Genomic DNA, 19864 nt, shown 5'->3' on the forward strand with positions numbered 1-19864 from the left:
TTCCTCTAATCCCTGGATAACCTGAGTTTCTTGTAAAAAGTAGGTCATGTAAAGTTGGGGTTAAAAGACCACGAACATTTTCACTGGCTGAGTTATCCAGCTAGTAAACACTGAGGATTAGAGAAGGAAATGGCAACCCACTCCAGTATTTTTGCCTGGGAAGTCCCACGGACAGAGGAGTCTGGCAGGTTACAGTCCATGGGGTTGCAAGGAGTTGGACATGAGACTTAGAGACTAAACACACACACAAAGACTGAGGACACTTCTTAGAGAAGAGGTTTATCTCAGTGCTTAGGGATTTTCAATCTGAGTAAATTATCTTCTAGACAATTGCATCTCTATAAATAATGGCAAATATTACTTAAAAACTTTGCCATACTATAAAACATAACTCTAAAACTATTCAACCTGTGTTCAACTCACCATTAGAAATCACCAACTGTTCAGTATGAATAAAGCTACTATACAAAAATAATTCTCTATATTAATTGTGTTTGAAAGTGTGAAAGTGTTAGTTGCTCAGTCATGTCCTACTCTTTGCGACCCCATGGCCTGTAGCTCAACAGGCTCCTCTGTCCATGGGATTTCCCAGGCAAGAATACTGGAGTAGGTTGTCATGCCCTCTTCCAGGGGATTTTCCCGACCCAGGGACTGAACCCCAGTGTCCCACATTGCAGGCAGATGCTTTACCTCTGAGCCACAAAGGACATAAACATCTTAAAGATCACAAAAAAACAGGCTTCAAGATTTTTAGAGGCATTCCAAAGCAGAGAGGTATCAAGGCTGACCAAAAAGTTCATTTGGGCTTTTCCATAAGATGGTATGGAAAAATCAGAATGAATTTCTTGGCCATCCCAATATCTAGGGGAAGGGACTTAAAACTTAGCAGCTTTGAATACTCGGTCAAAGGGAGACATAAAGAGGTGGCAAGGATTAAGGCTGTCTCGACTTAATGGAAGGGCATACATTGGCTTGAATTAGAAATGAAAGTTATTCTCTTGGTCAACCTTCTCTTCTTTTAAAAGGTGTTTTTGTCAAATCCTGGTTTTAATCCCAAAAGGTGCCTGCATGGAACCTTCCCTGAAGTACGGTAGGATCCTTCTCACTAGATTCCTCTCACACATGCCCATCTGCCATGGCCTCCTCTTCAAATCCTCTCACTTCACTGCAGTCAATGAGTTCCTTATGAAAAGCCAGCACCCTGTATCTTAAAACCTCCACCAGGTTCTTCTTATTCTTGAAATAAAGCTCCATCTCTCTGCAGGCTCACAGGGTCCCTGCCCTCTCTCTTCCCATCCAGGCTCATCCCCGCTCTGCTCAACCCTCCACATTCCAGACACAAAGACTTTTTTCAGCCTCTTTTTCAGAAAGTCACATTCTCTCTCTCCCAGGGCCTCTGCACAGGGGTGTGTGTCCTTCTTCCCAGAATATTCTCCCAACGATCCCAACACACACACTCAGCCTAGTTAGCTCCTACCCACCCCTCCACCATAAAGACCTCCCTGAGGCAGCCTCCAGTGGACCGTTAGTCTAGGTCAGACTTGCTACATCCAGTTCCATATCTTTAGAACACTTATCTCAGCCTGCAATTGAACATTCCTTACTGAGGGATGAACTTTCTTCCTTATTTTTAGAGCACTTATCTCAGTCTGCAATTAAACTTCCCTTAGTGAGATTATTTCCCAAATTCTGTCTCTATACCTAGATCCCCAAACTTGCCAAGATGCCTCTTTTTGCTTACCACTAGCTCTCCAAGGCCTCATTCAGGCCTTGCCACCTAGGAGACACAAAATAAAGATTTATTGAAAGTATGCCATGAAGGTTCACAGAGAGCAGTTTGGGCACCTCAAAATAGAGGGGAATAAAAGCGTTACCAGCAAAGGAGAAGGCCCTGATCTCCTGGAGGTGGGGGGCTGCAGTGGGAGGTCGGTACATGATGTTGCCTTGGTTAATGTCTTCCTGGGAGAAATACTGGATGGGAGAGTGAGGCTGGTCCCTGTGTTCGATGATGCCTGGAAAGAAAGAGAGTCTGCATGAGCATCAACAGTAATTCTGATGGCTGACAATGATTAGAGACATAAAGCTAACTTTCCTTCAGGAGCAATTGCTCTCGGGGTGTTCTTGGCATACTACTTAGCTATTCAAGAAAGGGGCAAATCTGAAACCCAAACACTCTTGCCTAGGATTCATTGCAGGCTTCCCGGGTAGCTCAGCTGGTAAAGAAATCACCCGCAATGCAGAAGACAGGAGTTCAATTCCTGGGTTGGGAAATTCCCCTGGAGAAGGGCATGGCAACGCACTCCAGTATTCTTGTTTGGAGAATCCCCATGGATAGAGGAGCCTGGTGGGCTACAGTCGATGGGGTCACAAAGAGTTGAACACAACTGAGAGACCAAGCACAGCACAGCACAGGATTCATTGCTCACGAACAACAGTAAGATGCAAACTACTGCCCACTAATGTAGCTTAGACCAGGGAAATCTTCATAAGTCATAGACAATGAACTGTAATTATGAGAGTCTCTCAATTAAATTCAAGTTCAAAGGTGAAAGTCCCTCCAAAATGGCACAGACTGGTCTCCTGGTGAGGCTGTAAAGACCTTTTTTCAATCCACTTTCTTTCCTTCAGAAACTCCATAGTTTCTGTGATGATTTCTGGCAACAATAATGTGGATCTTGATTATTCAAAGATCTGGATTATCACTGAATTACAGATGCCTTAGGGACTGAAGATATGCCTGTGGTTTCTAAATTTCACAGGTACAGAACTGACGGGCTTCCCTGGTGGCTCAGCTGGTAAAGAATCTACCTGCAATGTAGGAGACCTGGGTTCGATCCCTGTGTTGGGAAGATCCCCTTGGAGAAGGGAATGGCTAACCCACTCCAGTATTCTGGCCTGGAGAATTCATCTGGGTGACCGATAATGCTACTGTAAATATATTTGTTTTTTTTTTTTTGAAGCTCACAGGGTATTAATATGTAGAAGCACTATGTAAACTTAAAGAAGTCATAAACAGTATTTATTACCTTGGTTAAAAAGAAAGAGGAGGAGTAACTTATCCATGTGAGGGAAAACTGAGTTATGTGGGTCAGTCCCCGCTGGGTTGTCTGGTAGAGCTCCTTGTCTTTTGTTGTTGTTCAGTTGCTAAGTTGTATCTGACTTTGCGACGCTATGGCCTGCAGCACACCAGGTTCCTCTGTCCTCCACTATCTCCTGGAGTTTGTTCAAATTCATGCTCACTGAGTCGTTGGTGCTACCTAACCACCTCATCCTCTGCCACCCTCTTCTTTTGCCTTCAGTCTTTCCCAGCATCAGGGTCTTTTCCAATGAGTAGACTCTTTGCATCAGGTAGCCAAAGTCCTTGAGCATCAGCTTCAGCATCAGTCCTTCCAATGAATATTCAGGGTTGCTTTCCTTTAGGATGGACTGGTTTGATCTCCTTGCTGTCCAAGGGACTCTCAAGTGTCTTCTCCAAAACCACAGTTTGAAAGCATCAGTTCTTCAGTGCTCAGCTTTCTTTATGGTCCAACTCTCACATCCGTATGCGACTAGTGGAAAAACCACAGCTTTGACTATGTGGACCTTTGTCACTAAAGTGATACCTCTGCTTTTTAGTACACTGTCTAGGTTTGTCATAGCTTTTCTTCCAAGGAGCAAGCATCTTTTAACTTTATGGCTGCAGTCACCATCTGCAGTGCTTTTGGAGCCCAAGAAAATAAAGTCTGTCACTGTTCCCATTGTTTTCCCATTTATTTGCCACGAAGTGATGGGACCGTATACCATGATCTTAGTTTGTCTTTAGCACATGCTGACTCTGTTCCACTCTCTTATGAGAGCCTCACCAGGGCAGGCTCTGTCCCTACAGGTGTGCTTAGATCTGTCCAGTTGTGCCTGCACATGGGAGGGAAGCTCAAAGAGTGATGAAGTTATTTGCACACTGTGTTCTCCAGTACAGCTCTGTCAGTACCAACACTGACACATTCATCTCCACCTGTCCGACCATAGTGTCTCCCTCTCAACTGGCTCTAAACTCAGAGGTGATGAATAATTGTTACTCCTTAAATCCTCAACAAGTAGAAGCAGACAGAATTCCAGAGCTTTTAAGGCTAGTCAACAATAGAAGACAAAGAGCATCCCTCAAAAGATCACTTACTGCCTGTCTTACCTTGATTTGGATGCAGAGGTAGAGTGATGTTGTATATTATCTTTCTGCTTGGCCTCCCAGAGTTTACAAAGGAGAGAGAATGAGGCTGAATCACAGTCAGGCCATCTTCCTGAGCCTACACAAAATTTGAGAGAGAAGAAGAAAAAAATGGCATGATGAAAACAAAAGCCAGAGGCAAAAACAAAACCCACTAAAAAAAAAAAAAAAAAAACTTTCTCTGGGCTTTTTAATTCGTCACAGAGAGGAAAATTTTCTCTGAGAGTTCAAAAGAAGGATCGGTTCTCCCACATTGCAGACTTGTCCCTGCCTTAAGCATCTCACAGGGTTACAGAGTTCTCTTCAGGTCTTGCAACTGACCCTTCTCTCCCCTGCCCTTGGCCTCCCGGGTTTATTCTGGCACATGCTGTGGGAGTCCCAATATGATCACTTATTCCTGGTTGGAGCTCACAGCGGTACATGCTTGGAACTAAACCACGACAGTTGGTGATTCTACTGTTCACAGCTGGATCCTCACAGCTCTATTCCTCTAATTTAATGGGCTAAGATGGTATCTGGTGAGAATTTCTTCCAACCCCCCCAGCTTGCTGATGGGAACTGTGATGAATTCTTTTCTTTTCTTTAACTCTGATGGTTTCAATGGCTAAAGATGAACTTGTCTCAAATGCCACAGAGGCTCACCATTGGAGTTCAGAGGTTTAAGAGCTACGTGCTTATTAAAGCTTATAGAAATAGTATTTCCCTTTGTTTCCATTGTACTGTTCTAAAGAACCAGATATTGCTTTTCGCTTCTAGCTTTAGGACCCAATGAAGGAGTCAAGTGAAATTAATCAGAAAGTCAATGGGTGTATAGCTCTCACTATCCATTCACCTGTGTGGGTTCACAACCCATTAACAGTGACAACATTAAAAAAGAGAAAGAGATTCAGAATTTCATGACCAGGCTTAACAGAGATTTGGGAACAGCAGCAAAAACAGACTGGAGAGGAGAAAATTGAAAAGGGGAGTGAACACGGGCCCTTTGCCTAGGTCACATATATTGATACTAAAACAGAACAAAAATATCTGGTTCATCACAGGGTCTTGCTAATTGATCCCTGAAGGGTTAGAGTTTGACATGCTCTCCTGCTCTTTCATCCTGTTCATAGACCCACTGGAAAAGACCTTGATGCTGGGAAAGATTGAGGGAGAGAGGAGAAGGGGACGATAGAGAATGAGATGGTTGGATGGCAACAACATCAGTTTTGGCAAACTCTGGGATATTGTGAAGGACAGGGAAGCCTGATGTGCTACAGTCCATGGGGTCACAGAGTTGGACATGACTTAGCAACTGAACAACAAACTGCTCTTCCAAGCTCTGCTACTTTCAAAAGGAATTTCCCATCTAGGAAAGGGATAAGTAGGGCTCAGGAAGTCTCATGGAGGAAGGCATGGTGTTCTTCCTTTTAACCATGAAAAGACTGAAGCTTGCAGTCGCTTTGTAATTGTCCCCAAGCCATACTTGTCCTGGGGAGAGGTAGCACTTACAGGTTAGGACAACCCCCTCTAGTACAGAGTCATATTTCAAGTCATTGCTCAGGTCTGGAATGTAATGAGCAAGGAAAATCTCTAAAATAAAATAGGGAAAGACAACACAAGAAAAATACATACCCTATGCAAGGTGTTTACAGCCCATGCATGTGTGCATACATCTGTAAATGCGTACACATGTGGGCACAGATACATGGACAAAAAGTGTAGGCTGAGTGCACTGTTCAGTACTGTTTGCCAACTTTTAATCTCAAAACCATCAGAATAACTGAACATTCTCAAGGTATTATGGGACATTTTTGAAAATCTAGATGTCCCTAAAACAATAAAGTGATAAGAAAAGAGAATTATTATGAACACAGAATAATGGAAAAGAGAAATGCATTATCGCCAAGAAAGCAGACATTTTATTATAGAATTGATACAATTTCTTTACTAATAGAAATAGACACTCAGTAGAAAAAGCAAGGACTTGATTTTCTCAAGAAAGCAATATTGAGGTGGAGGTACATCAAAGTATAATCAATTTTAATATTGGCTGTTTGGAATGTTCAATATTTATCAATGAAACAGTAAGAAATGTGAGATTAAATTTCATGGAAATCATTATAGAAGACACTTTTCTATTAAACTGTCAGCATAAGAAGATTACAGAATAATGGCTTTCATAATACCCATATTACCTCTGAATACATCCAGAATCCAACCACTTCTCCCCATGACATTGCCACCACCCTGCAGGGAGCTAGATCCCACACCTGGCTTCCCACCATGGCCTCCCACCTGCTCTCTTGCCCTCTCCTCAAGAGTCTCCTTCCACACAGCCACCACTGGATGCCTTTAAAAAGGCCATTGGGCCTCTGTTCAACACCCTGCAATGGCTCTCCATGTTACTCAGAATAAAGTTAAGTCCCTACAATGGTCTGTGAGGCTGGACACAATCTGTTCTCCCAGTCAGCACCACCCTCCACTCCATTAACTTTGCACATCTGCATTCATGCAGATTCCTCTTGCTTTGCACTCACTTCGATCCGGCCAGATTGACTTCCTTGCTGTTCCCTGAGTATCTAAGCATACTCCTAGCCTGATGTCTCTAAATGCATGGTTCCCGGGGTCTGGAATGCTCTTTCCTAATGTTTTGCACAGCTCTCTCTCTTCCTCACCTCCTGCAAGTCCTTCTTTAAATGTCATTGTCTTAAGGTAGCCCACACTGACCACCTTATTTAAAATTACAACCTAGGTCTCCCCTGTTACATTTCTAACCCTCTTGGTTCTGATCCACTTTTAGTTTTATCATAATGCTTCTCATTAACATGCTATATGTGAGTTACTTCTTTTGTTTATAACTTAGTCTATTCTTCCCCATGAGAATGTAAACTTCATGAGAAAATGGATCTTAGTTTGTTCATGGATCTCAAGCACCGAGTGTACCGTACATGGGAGTGCTTGATAAAAATTAACATAACATTGTAAATCAACTCTATTTCAATAAAAAAAGAATACTGTCTGTATTATGTGATCACTGAATCTCCAATGTCTTCCACAACACTTGGCATAAATTAGGGGCACAAAAGTGTTCATGATTGAATAACTGAATGAATGGAGAGATAGACGCCTACCCTTAACCACATATATGAATATACCATATATGAATTTAGCATATGTATTCATAATGTGCCTACCAAATATGTACAAAATTTGCATGGTTAGGTGAGCCCAAATCACTGAATTGAGAACGCACTTTTGTCACAGATTAGCTTGTATGTCCTACAGTAAAGGCCCTAATTAACATCAGAAGAAATATAAACCGCTTGTATTTTAAGAAATGAAAGAATTTTATAGTACACTAAGTACTCTTGCCTGGAAATTCCCATGGACAGAGGAGCCTGGTAAGCTGTAGTCCATGGGGTCGCGAAGAGTCGGACAAGACTGAGCGACTTCACTTTCACTTTTCACTTTCATGCATTGGAGAAGGAAATGGCAACCCACTCCAGTGTTCTTGCCTGGACAATCCCAGGGATGGCGGAGCCTGGTGGGCTGCCGTCTATGGGGTTGCACAGAGTCGGGCACGACTGAAGTGACTCAGCAGCAGCAGCAGCAGCAGCAAACTCTGTGATACCATAAATTTCACAGAATAGACATAACCTGAGATCCTGAAGGTTAAATGTGTTTAAAAGTTATTAGAGGTTCCCAGACACAGAGAGGGAGTGATGCCATATTCATGGCTCCTGACCCATTTATTTTCCCTTCTAAACTCAAAATAACACTGCATTAGCATTTGGCAAAAATGTGTATGAACATTTTTCTTTACACTTTAGAGAAAATCCTGATCCAAGTTCCTCTAGTCAGAATGATGAATTATGGACTCTATAGTGTTGCTGAATTATGATTTCTTTAAATTATGGTTTACGGTGGAAATGCCGATACTAGCTATTCATTAAATACTTTCTGTTTCCCCTTTTATGTCTCTGTCACGTCCTAGACCCATAATTTCTAAAACTCTACCTGCTGTCTTTGTTGCAATTCAGGGCTGCTACATCACTTTGGAGTATAATTATGTGGACGCTAACTAAAATGTGGATCTCTGATGATTCATTGACAAGGATTTAGTACTTGTGGCTCTGTCTAGAAGAGGGATTCTGGCATTACATGTCCTGTAGATATAGGGTTACAGAGGAATTGCTAATTGTCTGAACTAAGCTTCATGCATTAATTTATCTGTCACCTTGCTTCAAACTTTTCCATGTGTCCACACTCCTTCCCAAGCAAAGCCCCTCTGTGATCCAGGTCACAGACCTCCACACCCCCAGTCTCCTCAGCGTCTCTTATGTCCCTAGTCCTATTGAACTGTTGGCAATTTTCCAACAATCATATTGTCTCCCTCCTCTGGGTCTTTGTATTTGTTCTTTCTATGCTTGGTGATGCCCTTTGCCCTCACCCCTCAAATCCTTCCAACTTGTCCCCCCATCTCCATACTTTTTGGATATTTGCTACTTGTCTTTCTGGAGTCAGCATAGACATCACTTTTTCCAGGAAACTTGAAGTGAAAGTCGCTCAGTCGTGCCCGACTCTTTGCAACCTCATGGACTATACAGTCCATGGAATTCTCCAGGCCAGAATACTGGATTGGTTAGACTTTCCCTTCTCCAAGGGATCTTCCCAACCCAGGGATCGAACCCAGGTCTCCCGCATTGTAGGCAGATTCTTTACCAGCTGAGCCACAAGGGAAACCCAAGGATACTGGAGTGGGTAGCCTATCCCTTCTCCAGGGGGTCTTCTCGACACAGGAATCGAACTGGGGTCTCCTGCATTGAAGGTGGATTCTTTACCAACTAAGCTATCAGGGAAGCCCTGATAAACCCTGATATTTCTTTTATAATAGAAAACTACTAACAAGACTTTTAAAGAACAGTTTCTCTAGCTAGGTAGAGCTCTAAACTGGCTAAACATTTATACCCAAACAGTAATCATCAAATAGATATAAGCCTGAAAATCTATCCAGGTAATCAATGAGTACCTGGTGGCTCAGTGGTAAAGAATCTGCCTGCCAAGAGACGCAGGTTTGATCCCTGGGTAGGGAAGATCCCCTGGAGGAGGAAATGGCAACCTATCCCAAAATTCTTGCTGGATAATCCCATGGACAGAGGAGCCTGTCAGGCTACTGTCCAAGGGATTGCAAAGAGTCGGGCATGACTTAACAATTAAACAACACTCAGGGAGTGGGCCCATGATTGGGATGCTGTAAAAAGTTGCCGCAATGGATGGGAGGTTGGGGTAGATTTCATGTAATCTTCCTTTCACTCTGGGAATTTTAATTGCTTTTTCAAATCAATGAGAAATGCGTTTACAGGGCTGGCATGCATTGGTTATCCCAGAGTCTGTGTTCTAAGATAGGAATTAAGTCAAATCTCATCCAGGTGGCACTAGCGGTAAAAAAAAAAAAAAAAAAAAAAAAAAACTTGCTTGCCAACTCAGGAAACATAAGAGACACAGGTTCAATCCCTGGGTTGGGAAGATCCCCTGGAGGAGGGCATGGCAACCCACTCCAGTATCCTTGCTTAGAGAATCCCATGGACAGAGGAGCTTGGCAGGCTACAGTTCATAGGGTCACAAAGAGTTGAACATGACTGAAATGACTTAGCATGCATGTACATATCATCAGCCTACCTCCTCCAAGCAAAAACTATGAGCCCGCCCACCCAACTCACTGTCATGTGGAGAGAAGATCCTGGAGAGTGTTGGGGTGCTTCCAGGGCATGAGGTAAGATGGCAATGTTGAACAGGCGGCTCTCCAGATGGGCGTGGGCCTCTGTGGTGCTGGACACCTGCAATGAGATGGCACGCCAGTGAGACTCTGATGGGCAGAGTAGTTTGCCCGTGTTTGCTTTTTCTCTTTTGAACCATCTGTCTTTGAATTCTATATGCTCCTGCATTACAATCTTTGTTCCGCTCTTCATATTTTAAGGTTCATTTAAAATAAACATTTTAGGCAATTCTGAAGTTGCAGGAAAGTATAAATATGAAATAATAGCCATCAAGATGATCACTATCTATAAATAGTAATGAATATATCATTGCATTTCAGTTTAATCTTTTTGCTATGCATACGTGAAACTTTACATATAATTATATATTCTAAACATTTACTTAATATTATGATATTTTGCTATATCATTAAACATTCTTGAAAACACAATTTTGATAGCTACATAATGTCTCATTATGAACATAGACAACACATTACATATGTGATGTTTATTCCACTTTAATCTTTACCCAGTACAGATATCTACACTTAGATTATAAATGCTAAATCCCAGCCTCATCACTGCAAGGCAAGATTAAAAGCATTTACAATTAGGGTAGTGGTCACAAAATCAATTTCTCCCTGCTTCATATATACTGAAAAATGATGGTTTGCCCATGCAGTCTCTCCCCTTCCTCAGTGCTACCTAGCCACCCCTTTAAACTTGCCTTCTTTCTTTATTCCTTGTGCTCGTTAGAAGAATTGGTCAGGCCCAAGTGGCCAAGTGGAATTGCATTCAGGTGGCACTGGTCGTAGAGAACCTGCCTGCCAATGTGGGAGACATAAGACTAGGCTCGATCCCTGGGTGGGGAAGATCCTCTAGAAGAGGAAATGGCAACTCACTCCAGTATTCTTGCTTGGAAAATCCCATGGACAGAGGAGCCTGACGGACTACAATCCATGGGGTCACAAAGAGTTGGACACAACTGAAGCGAATGAGCACGCACACACACATATGAGAAGGGGCAGGGTTTCGTAAATCCTGAGAAAAAGGCAGGAACAGCAGCCCTTTCTCTATGTCTTCTAAAGTTACATCCTACAGGAAAGCCTACTTCCCTGCAGAGCTCAAGTTGCAGAATATCTACATGTTTCCAAGAAGACATCTCATAGTGTCGTCGTAAATAATATTAACAACAACAGCTTAGCGACTTAGCGACAGGGCATTTATCATAGCCTCAGCACTGTACAAGCTACTCTTCAAAAGTTTTTTTTACTGAATACCCACCGAGTAGATATTATTATCACCTTTTTTACAGACGATGAAACTGAAAGTCAAAAAGTTACAGGTGTCAAGATCAAAAGCCACTAAGGACCAGTATTTAAAACTAGGTCAGTGGGTTCCTGATCTTCCTACTGACCACAGTGACTCAATTTGGAAGCGTTAGGAAATTAGGACAGAGGAAGATACATTCTCCTATCTCTTGGAGAAAAGGAATGGAACTCTGCAGGTAGTGAGGTGTGAGCATACTACCAAGCAAGGGACTCAATTCTAGCTTCCCTAGCAAAGATACTGCTATAAAATATTTTGGTCCTTTTCAAACCACATCCCCTGAGGCTGTGTCAATGTGATCTGAATAAGCCAAAAACCAGGGCTCCCTCCCTGGCCAAAAATGTGCCTGCTTTCTTCTCACTATGCCATGCTCTAATTTTTTCACACCATTCACATTGCATAAATCCCAAGTCTTAGATGCAAAGTAACAGATGGACTGCACTGACGGCTCATGACAGCATATCAACATTAAAATGAAATTAAATCCATGCAACTCATTGTATTGCATTTTCTGCTTGAAAGGAAAAAAAGGGACAAAGAGAAGAACCATTGGAACAGCATCTTTTTTTAAATAGTCTAAAATCACAAGGGACACTAAAATCATGAATGGGAAAAGTTGCTAACCATTTACTTTAACACATAGCTACAGAGTCTGTGTCACTTCACATCAAAATATGAGGTAAGCCTATCAAATAATGAAACTTTAAAAACATACACACCAAAGCTTCCACACGCAAGAGGATATGATCCAAGAGAGTTGTTTCATGCTTGCAATAAGTATGTTGTCAGTATTCAAAATGCACTTATTGGAAAGCCTTCACAAAACATGTAAGAAAACTGAGCTTGTTACTTCATAATTTGTCCTTGTTTTACCAAAAATAATACTACTCTTCTTTTTTTCTAAAGAAATTATTTATTTGTTTGACTGTGTTACGTCTTAGTTGTGGCTCACGGGATCTCCGTTGCCTCATGCAAGATCTTTTGCTGTGAGATACAGACCCTCTAGTTGTGGCTCGCAGACTTGTTTGCTCCACGGCATGTGAGATCTTACTTCCCTGACCAGGGATCGAACCCATGTCCCCTGCATTGCAGGGCAGATTCTTAACCCCTGGACTACCAAGGAAGTCCCAATACTATTCTTCTTTCTACCAGATATGAGTCAGCATGACTTTTGGCTATTGGGCTATATTTTAAAATTCACTTCCCAAGGATGATACATTGTCATTATTGAAGATATTCTAAAGAATATTCCACAGTTTGAAGGAGATTTCAGATTTCTAAATACATTTTGAGCAAAACGTGTGAAGACTCTCCAAAGGGAACCATTTTCTAAGTAATGATGTTTTAGGTCTTAAACTCCAGTGAATTTGTTTTCAAAAAATCAATAACTTTTGCTATTTTATAATAACCTACTTAGTAACCAACTTGCAAAAGCAATCAAACATCATTTTAGCAGGTGCTGAGAATCTCTTTCCAGGGAAATGCTCCATATTGATGATGTTGTTCATATTGATGCCAATGAAGGCAAAGGCAGGTCTGAGGATTCTAGTTTGCCGAGGTGACTCCTTTTGATTGAGGTCTTTGCCTCTGTTCTGACTCGTTACCTGAGGATTGCTGAGTCCCCAGCTGCTAAAATTGAAATATTAACTTGGGCAAAGGGCACATCATGTTTGCGCACTCACTGGACATTCAGTGTGCTCAGTGTAATCTCATTTTAATGATTTCCAGGTTTATTTCAGGCAGCTCTCTGGCAAAGCACATTTTTTACACAATATAAATTAGACGGTGAAAATATGTGCACCAGGCATCAGGAGCAGAATGGATGATAATTTTTTTAAACTTTCTATTTTGCATTGGGGTATACCCAATTAACAATGTTGCGATAGTTTCAGGTGGACAGCAAAGGAGCTCAGCCATACATATGACGTGAAAATGTTAGTTGCTCAGTCATGTCTGATTCTTTGCAACCCCATGGACTGTAGTCTGCCAGGCTCCTCTGTCCCTGGAATTCTCCAGGCAAGAATACTGGAGTGGGTTGCCGTTTCCTTCTCCCAGAAATCTTCTTGACTCAGGGATGGAGCCTGGATCTCCTGCATTGCAGGTGGATTCTTTACTGTCTGAGCCATCAGGGACAAATATGTATCCATTCTCTTTCAAACTCCCCTCCCATCCAAGCTGCCACATAACAATGAGCAGAGTTCCCTGTGCTAAACAGTAGGACCTTGCTGGTTATTAGTATGGAAGATAATTTTAACAAGGTGAACTGTAGTGATAGTTTATCCCAAACTGGATTCCTAGACAAAGGAAATGGGCTCAGACTTAGTGGGATTATTAAGTTGTTTTGACTGATCACCATGAGGGCTTCTTTATATTTTCTCTGATCCTTTCCTAAATTCTTTTCTGTATCTGTATTTAAATGTTCTTTCTCATTCATACTTCCTCATTCCTTTGTATTTCTGTTCAATTATTTCATTTATGAATTGTCTTTGACAGAGGTTTCTCTAACTATATGGGTCTTTCCAAAGATTCAGGTTTTGTACTTATTTATCAAGTCTAGAATCTTATAATTAGTCAATTCCTCTTTCATGTCTATTGATGTTTTCCTTTTGCTTCTGTCATACATCACCAGCTTCTTGAATTCAGTATTTAGCCCATTCATTTTCATGCTTTTCTGCTTAATGATAGGAGCTTAAGGCCATCAAATTTCTTCTGATTATTACTTTGTCCACATCATTTAAGTTTTGATATGTTGTTTCCCCCAATCCATATTTCTTAATAGTTTGCATTTTTATTTTGCTTTAGAATTAGAAATTATTTAGAAATTCCAAATGGTTTAATTTTTTTACCTTTTTATTATTAATTTCTAATCATATTTCATAACAGAGAATGTGCCCAGTATAATCTCTTGTTCTGTAATTTACTGACAGAATAAATTAAACCAACTTTATGGTCTGGTTGCTATAGTTTGCTCAGGCTGCTCTAAAAAAATACCATAGACTGGGTGGTTTCTAAACAATAGAAATGTAATTCTCACAGTTCTGGAGGTTGGAGGTCTGAAATCAGGGTACCAATATGGTTGGGTTCTGGTGAGGGCCCTCTTTTGGGTTGTAGACTGCAAATTTTTCATCGTATCCCCGTGGAGGGCAGCAGAGATTGGAAGCAAGCACTCCTGTGACTCCTGTAAGTAAACTAATCCCATTCATGAGGGTATAACCCTCGTGTGTGTGTGTGTGTGTGTGTGTGTGTGTGTGTGTGTGAGTCCCTCAGTCATGTCTGACTCTTTGCAACCTAACGGACTGTAGCCCGCCAGGCTTCTCTGTCCATGGGATTTGCCAGGCAAGAATACTGGAGTGGATTGCCTTCTCCAGACAACCCTCATGACCTCATCTAATTCTAATCGGAGGCATCACCTCCATATACCATCATCAACTCCATATACCATCATCACATAGATGAGTAAGATTTCAACATATGAATTTTGGTTGGACACGTTCAGTCTATAGCACTGGTATCTGACTAATCTTAATAAATGATAGTCACACACTCTTATATAGTAATAGGCAGTATTCTAAATGCTTTATCTGTATTAACTCATTAAATCCTTACAACTCATTAAATCCGTACAATCCTATTTTACAGATGGGAAAACTGAAGTTCAAGGATTTCACCCAAGTAATTTTTCCAAAGCTAGTACATGGCAGAAGTAAAACATAAACCCAATGAGTTTGGCTGCTAAACCCATGACCTTATTCTAAGATGGTAAATGTTTCAAAAACATATGAAAAAAAAATAAGATTTTTTTTCTCCATATGGCATTTTAACATTTTGAAAATACTTTTTGCCAAACACTTTAGCAATTATCTATTATAAATCTCTTTGTTATGAAATGATGTAGAGATAATAAGGCTGAATTGGCAAATTAATTAAAAATAAATCTCTTGAAGCTACTAGTTACATTTTTTTCCTCCCAAATGTGACTTGCAGGCAATCATAGAAAATGACTTGGATCATTTATAAGTCAGGGTGATGATTTTCATCAGACCCTCCAGACATCAGAAAATTCAGGAAGCAGAGGGTACCTGAAAGCGGAAGGAGTCACTCTGGGCTGGGACCCCTGAGTGCCTGTACCACACGATACCTTCGTTGATATCTTGCTGGGTGAAGGTGCTGGTGGGAGTTGCTGTCCTCCCATCAGGCAGGTGCTGCCCTCCATCTGCAGGGCTGTCTGCAGGCATATTAACCAGAAGGACCACCTCCCCTAGGAAAAACACATAGTTAGTGAGGACCCTGGGAAAGGGAAAAGTCAATCAGAATTCTCATCTCCTTCTCTATCACTGTTTTAATAGAAAAGATATGATGCACTTCTTTATTTTTATCTAAGGTGAGGGAAAAGACATAAACACAGAACTCAGTAGATGTCATCAAAACCACCTTTAGACAAAAAGTACCCAGTCTTTCAGTTAAAAGAGCTAAAAGCCATTCAAGGGCAATTCATGTATGAAGCTACTGACTTGTATCTATTAAAATTATATAAGAAGACTCTAATAGTTGTGAACATTGCAAATACTGGGCATTGAATAGATTCATTTCTACCCACAACTTCCTATGAACAGCAAATGTTTTCTAATCAGGAAACTTTTGGTGTAAACAAAAGGGGAAACTAGAAAAAAATCAGAAAAAAAGTATTCTTGGAAGAATTCTATGCAATGAAAATAATAATATCTAATACTGGAATGCATATGACAGGTTCTGCATGAAGCACATCAGCACATAGAGTTGGGTGAGCTTACTTATGTACTATAAGTCTCTGTCCCTCATTGGTGAAAACAGAATAATAGCACATACTTCATAGGTGCTTAAAAAGAATGTTGGTTATCCTTATTGCTGTTTACTTAATCCTCCTGAAGATGCTATTATCATCTGCATTTTAAAGACAAAGTTCTTTGTGTTCAGAAAAGTTTAAGAATTTGTTTGAGGTCATGTAGATCTGAAGTGGAGGAGCTGGGATTTGAACCTGAAGCTCATTTTACTAGTTGTGAAACTCTGTTACCCATCATGATTATTTTATGTTCACAGACCAACATTTACCTTGATAAATAACTGATCATGTTTTTTTCTCCTTCACTCTCTAAACTTTATTAGAATTGAAGTAATGAAATCTACATCTAAACACCACCACCAACACCACCAATCTGTTTCTATTGTTTATTCTTCACCTGGAGCTACTATTTTCTTAAAGTGAGATTGCAAATTCAGAGGTGTTATAGAAACAATCAGAATTTCACAAGTAGAATGTTCCTTCAAGCGAAGGCCAAGGAGAAGAATGGATGAGGTTCGGAAGGGAGGGGACATGGGTGTACCTATTGCTGATTCTTGTTGATGTTTGACAGAAAACAACAAAACCCTGTAAAGCAATTATCCTTCAATTAAAAAATAAATAAAAAACCAGAAGACACATTTTGTGAAAATGAATCTAACAGTAGATCCAAAAGAAGCCTCTCTACCACTCTGATATTAAGAGGGAGAAAAGAGAGAGAGAGAGAAAGAAAGAGAAAGAAAGAAACTGCACATATCTTTTAAATGTTCTGTAGAAAAAAAAATAGATCTTAGTGCACTAGACATATTGGGCAATTAACAGTATACTTTGATTACCCTAGAGAAATTAGTTTTCTTTCTCAAAGGAAATACTGATTCTAATATCAATGTACACTAAATTCAAGTTGAAAATGAACATAATATCCTGGATAGTGATGAAATACTGAAGTAATAGAAAAACATCAATATTCTTATTAAAATAATCATGTGTAGAATCAACTCACTCTAGTTCTTTCTTGAACTGTTTCTCATTTGTACCTAAGTCACAAATTCCATTACCCATCTCTTGCTGGTTCAACTTCTGTTCATAAGACCTTGTTAATAAACATGCTTTCCCAGGATGTGGACTGCTTGTGAATGTGGGTAGTTGCAAAATATTCTGAGAGGAGATGTCCACAATGAAAATACGGAGAGTACAAAAATATTTAAAGATCAATTTCCTAGATATTCTGCTTTATAACAGGAAAGCTAATTAAGCAGGGTTTTCCGAACAAGTCCTAATGAAATAAACCAATTTATCAGATTAAAAAAACCCATTGCCCTACTATGCAGATTAACAAGAATCATGAGATATTGACTAATCCCATTAATTTCAACTCAGTAAACAGTCAGTGAGCACCTGCTAGGTGCTAACTACTGTGGTCAGCCCTTGGGGATGGGGGACTCAAAGATCAGTAGGATGTAGTTCCTGCCTCTGGAGATCAGCCCCAGAAGCAACTGGGAGCCACTGTGAAAGTTTCAGTAGGTTAATGGAAAGAACTGATTTAGTAGAACACAGAATGTATGTGAAAGTTCTGTGAAAGAGGCTGGATTTTATTTTAGAAAACCAATAACAACAGTAGCTAATATTTATGTGGACAGTTTGACCAATTACGAAGTTGCTGCAAAACCCAGATGAAATAAACTCAAGTAACAAAGGTAAGATTGGAAAGACATAAACAGATACTAGAATCATTAAGGAAGTGGAAGCAACAGAACTTAAAAAGTGTAGCTATAAATGGTAAAAAAGAGGAAGGAATCAGATAATCACCTATTAGGTTGGGTGATGAGTAAGGAAGCGAGGCCACTAATGAGATGAGCTGGTAGAAGAGAAGACGAGGAATTCAGCACTGGGTATGTGGAATCCAAGGTCTCTTTGTGACAAGCCCACAAGTAGACAGGGAGAAATACCAATATTTTTGTGGGGTTCACTCCTTCCAGGTGAGAGCTTTTGCATTATAACTCATCTCCGCTTTTATCATAATATGACAAAATACAAGGAGATGATTCTTTAAATATATGAAAATCCAGGTTTAAAAAACAGTCCAGGTTTAAAAAAAACAGAAAATGATATCTATTAGTGATTTCCCTGATATTAAAGTCAATATTTTAACCAAGAATCTTGAAGGGAAAATGCAATAGGTTTTAAGAATTGGAATCACAATGAATTATTTTGGGGTTGAGATAATTTGCATTGAAGTTTCCTTACACTATGCTAAATCACTTAGAATTGGCAATGTAAGTCAGATTCTCCCTCAAACGATACTCAAGTTACTTCAATAAAACCATCTCATTTAATTTACTCTCAAATCTGCTTAAGGTACACATATTAATCAACTTGCCTAAACTTACATTTGAAAAAAGTGGTGAGTCTGCAAATAGGGGAACGTGGGTCCTTTATGCATATACTACACGAGCAATTTACGTTGGATTCAGTTACACAGTCAGATCTTCATCAAAGCCTAAAGCTCAACTGGAACATTCCAGTGTGATGAGGGAGTGCATAGTAGCTAGGGTGGAACTGAGGTAAGGGCTCCATAATTCACAAAACCAGGATAGATGGATGTAAGTAGACTTGAGTTAAGTGGGCTTCTGGTTCCCACCACCTTTTTTGCCCTTGAATGGCTCCTGAGGGTAATGTGATCTGATTATTACCAGTGGGGAGCTCTGAACACACAGAAATAGGATTATGTTCCTAGGAAGAAGTTAATTAAGAGAGTTATGGTAGAAAAGGGTCAAAATCAAGTCTGTATGGCATTTATCAAGCTAAAATGGCTTAAAAATCACCTCACTGAACACTGTTCCATTTAATACTTTAACAGGATATTGGGATACCTTTAAGAAATTTAACTTCTTGATTGTCTTTATGATCAAGATAAAGGTAAAGAATTTAATACATCAAATGAGTCAAAGATTTTTAGAGCTGAAAAGACTTAAACATTGTCTAGCTTAAAATCAGTGGGTGAAATATGGCCAAGTTGAATAAGGTCTGTGAACTAATTAATAGCATTGTAGTAGTGCTGATTTTCTGATTTTGATTATTGTTCTATGGTGGTGGTGGTGGTTTAATCACTTTGTCATGTCCAACTCTTTGCCACCCCATAGACTGTAGCCTGCCAGGCTCCTCTGTCCCTGGGATTTTCCAGGTAAGAATATTGGAATGGGTTGCCATTTCCATCTCCAGGGGATCTTCCCCACCCAGGGATTGAACCTGGGTCTCCTGCATTGCAGGCAGATTTACCCAGTGAGCCACCAGGGAAGCCCATTGTTCTATGGTTATGTAAGATGTTAATATTGGGGGAAGCAGTTAAAGCATATTCAAGAGCTTTTCTGCACTATTTTTGTAACTTTTCAGTAAGTCTAAAATTATTTTTAAGTAGTTCCATCTTTCAAAAAAACCTATGGCTCAAGGGGGTCCACTTGCCTTCCTCAAGGTTATACATCCATAATAAACCACAGTCCAGCTAGACTGATTGTTATATAATTTTGTCAATTATTGATTAGATTATGACTTTCAATGCCTTTGTGGACTCTAGAGTTATTCTTAAACAATACTGAGTTAATTTTTTCTTCACCAGAGAAAATACATAATTTTAAGAATCTGATAACCTGAGGAAAAATTAATTATTATTTCTCTACTATTTATCACACCAAGCAATTTTAATGAATACAATTTTCATTTTCAAGCAATTACTTCTTATTTTTTTAAAAAAAAATCTGCCTGTCTATTGTTTTTACTTTT

At 40.1% G+C, this 19864-nt stretch overlaps 1 protein-coding gene across 1 annotated transcript in view; it reads right to left on the bottom strand.

Moving 5' to 3' along the window:
• Positions 1-19864, bottom strand: part of FRAS1 (Fraser extracellular matrix complex subunit 1) — a 502478-nt gene that overhangs the window by 120527 nt on the left and 362087 nt on the right. The window contains exons 31-34 of the mRNA XM_081584176.1: positions 15348-15526; positions 9901-10017; positions 4166-4280; positions 1875-2012 (exon numbers count right to left, since the gene is read on the bottom strand). Of these exons, the coding sequence (XP_081440302.1) occupies positions 1875-2012; positions 4166-4280; positions 9901-10017; positions 15348-15526 (549 nt within the window). The remainder of the gene's footprint in view (positions 1-1874; positions 2013-4165; positions 4281-9900; positions 10018-15347; positions 15527-19864) is intronic.

The sequence above is a fragment of the Giraffa tippelskirchi genome, chromosome 1 (assembly GCF_054371585.1).
Source record: "Giraffa tippelskirchi isolate mGirTip1 chromosome 1, T2T-mGirTip1v1.2.pri, whole genome shotgun sequence".
Classification (NCBI taxonomy): Eukaryota; Metazoa; Chordata; class Mammalia; order Artiodactyla; family Giraffidae; genus Giraffa; species Giraffa tippelskirchi.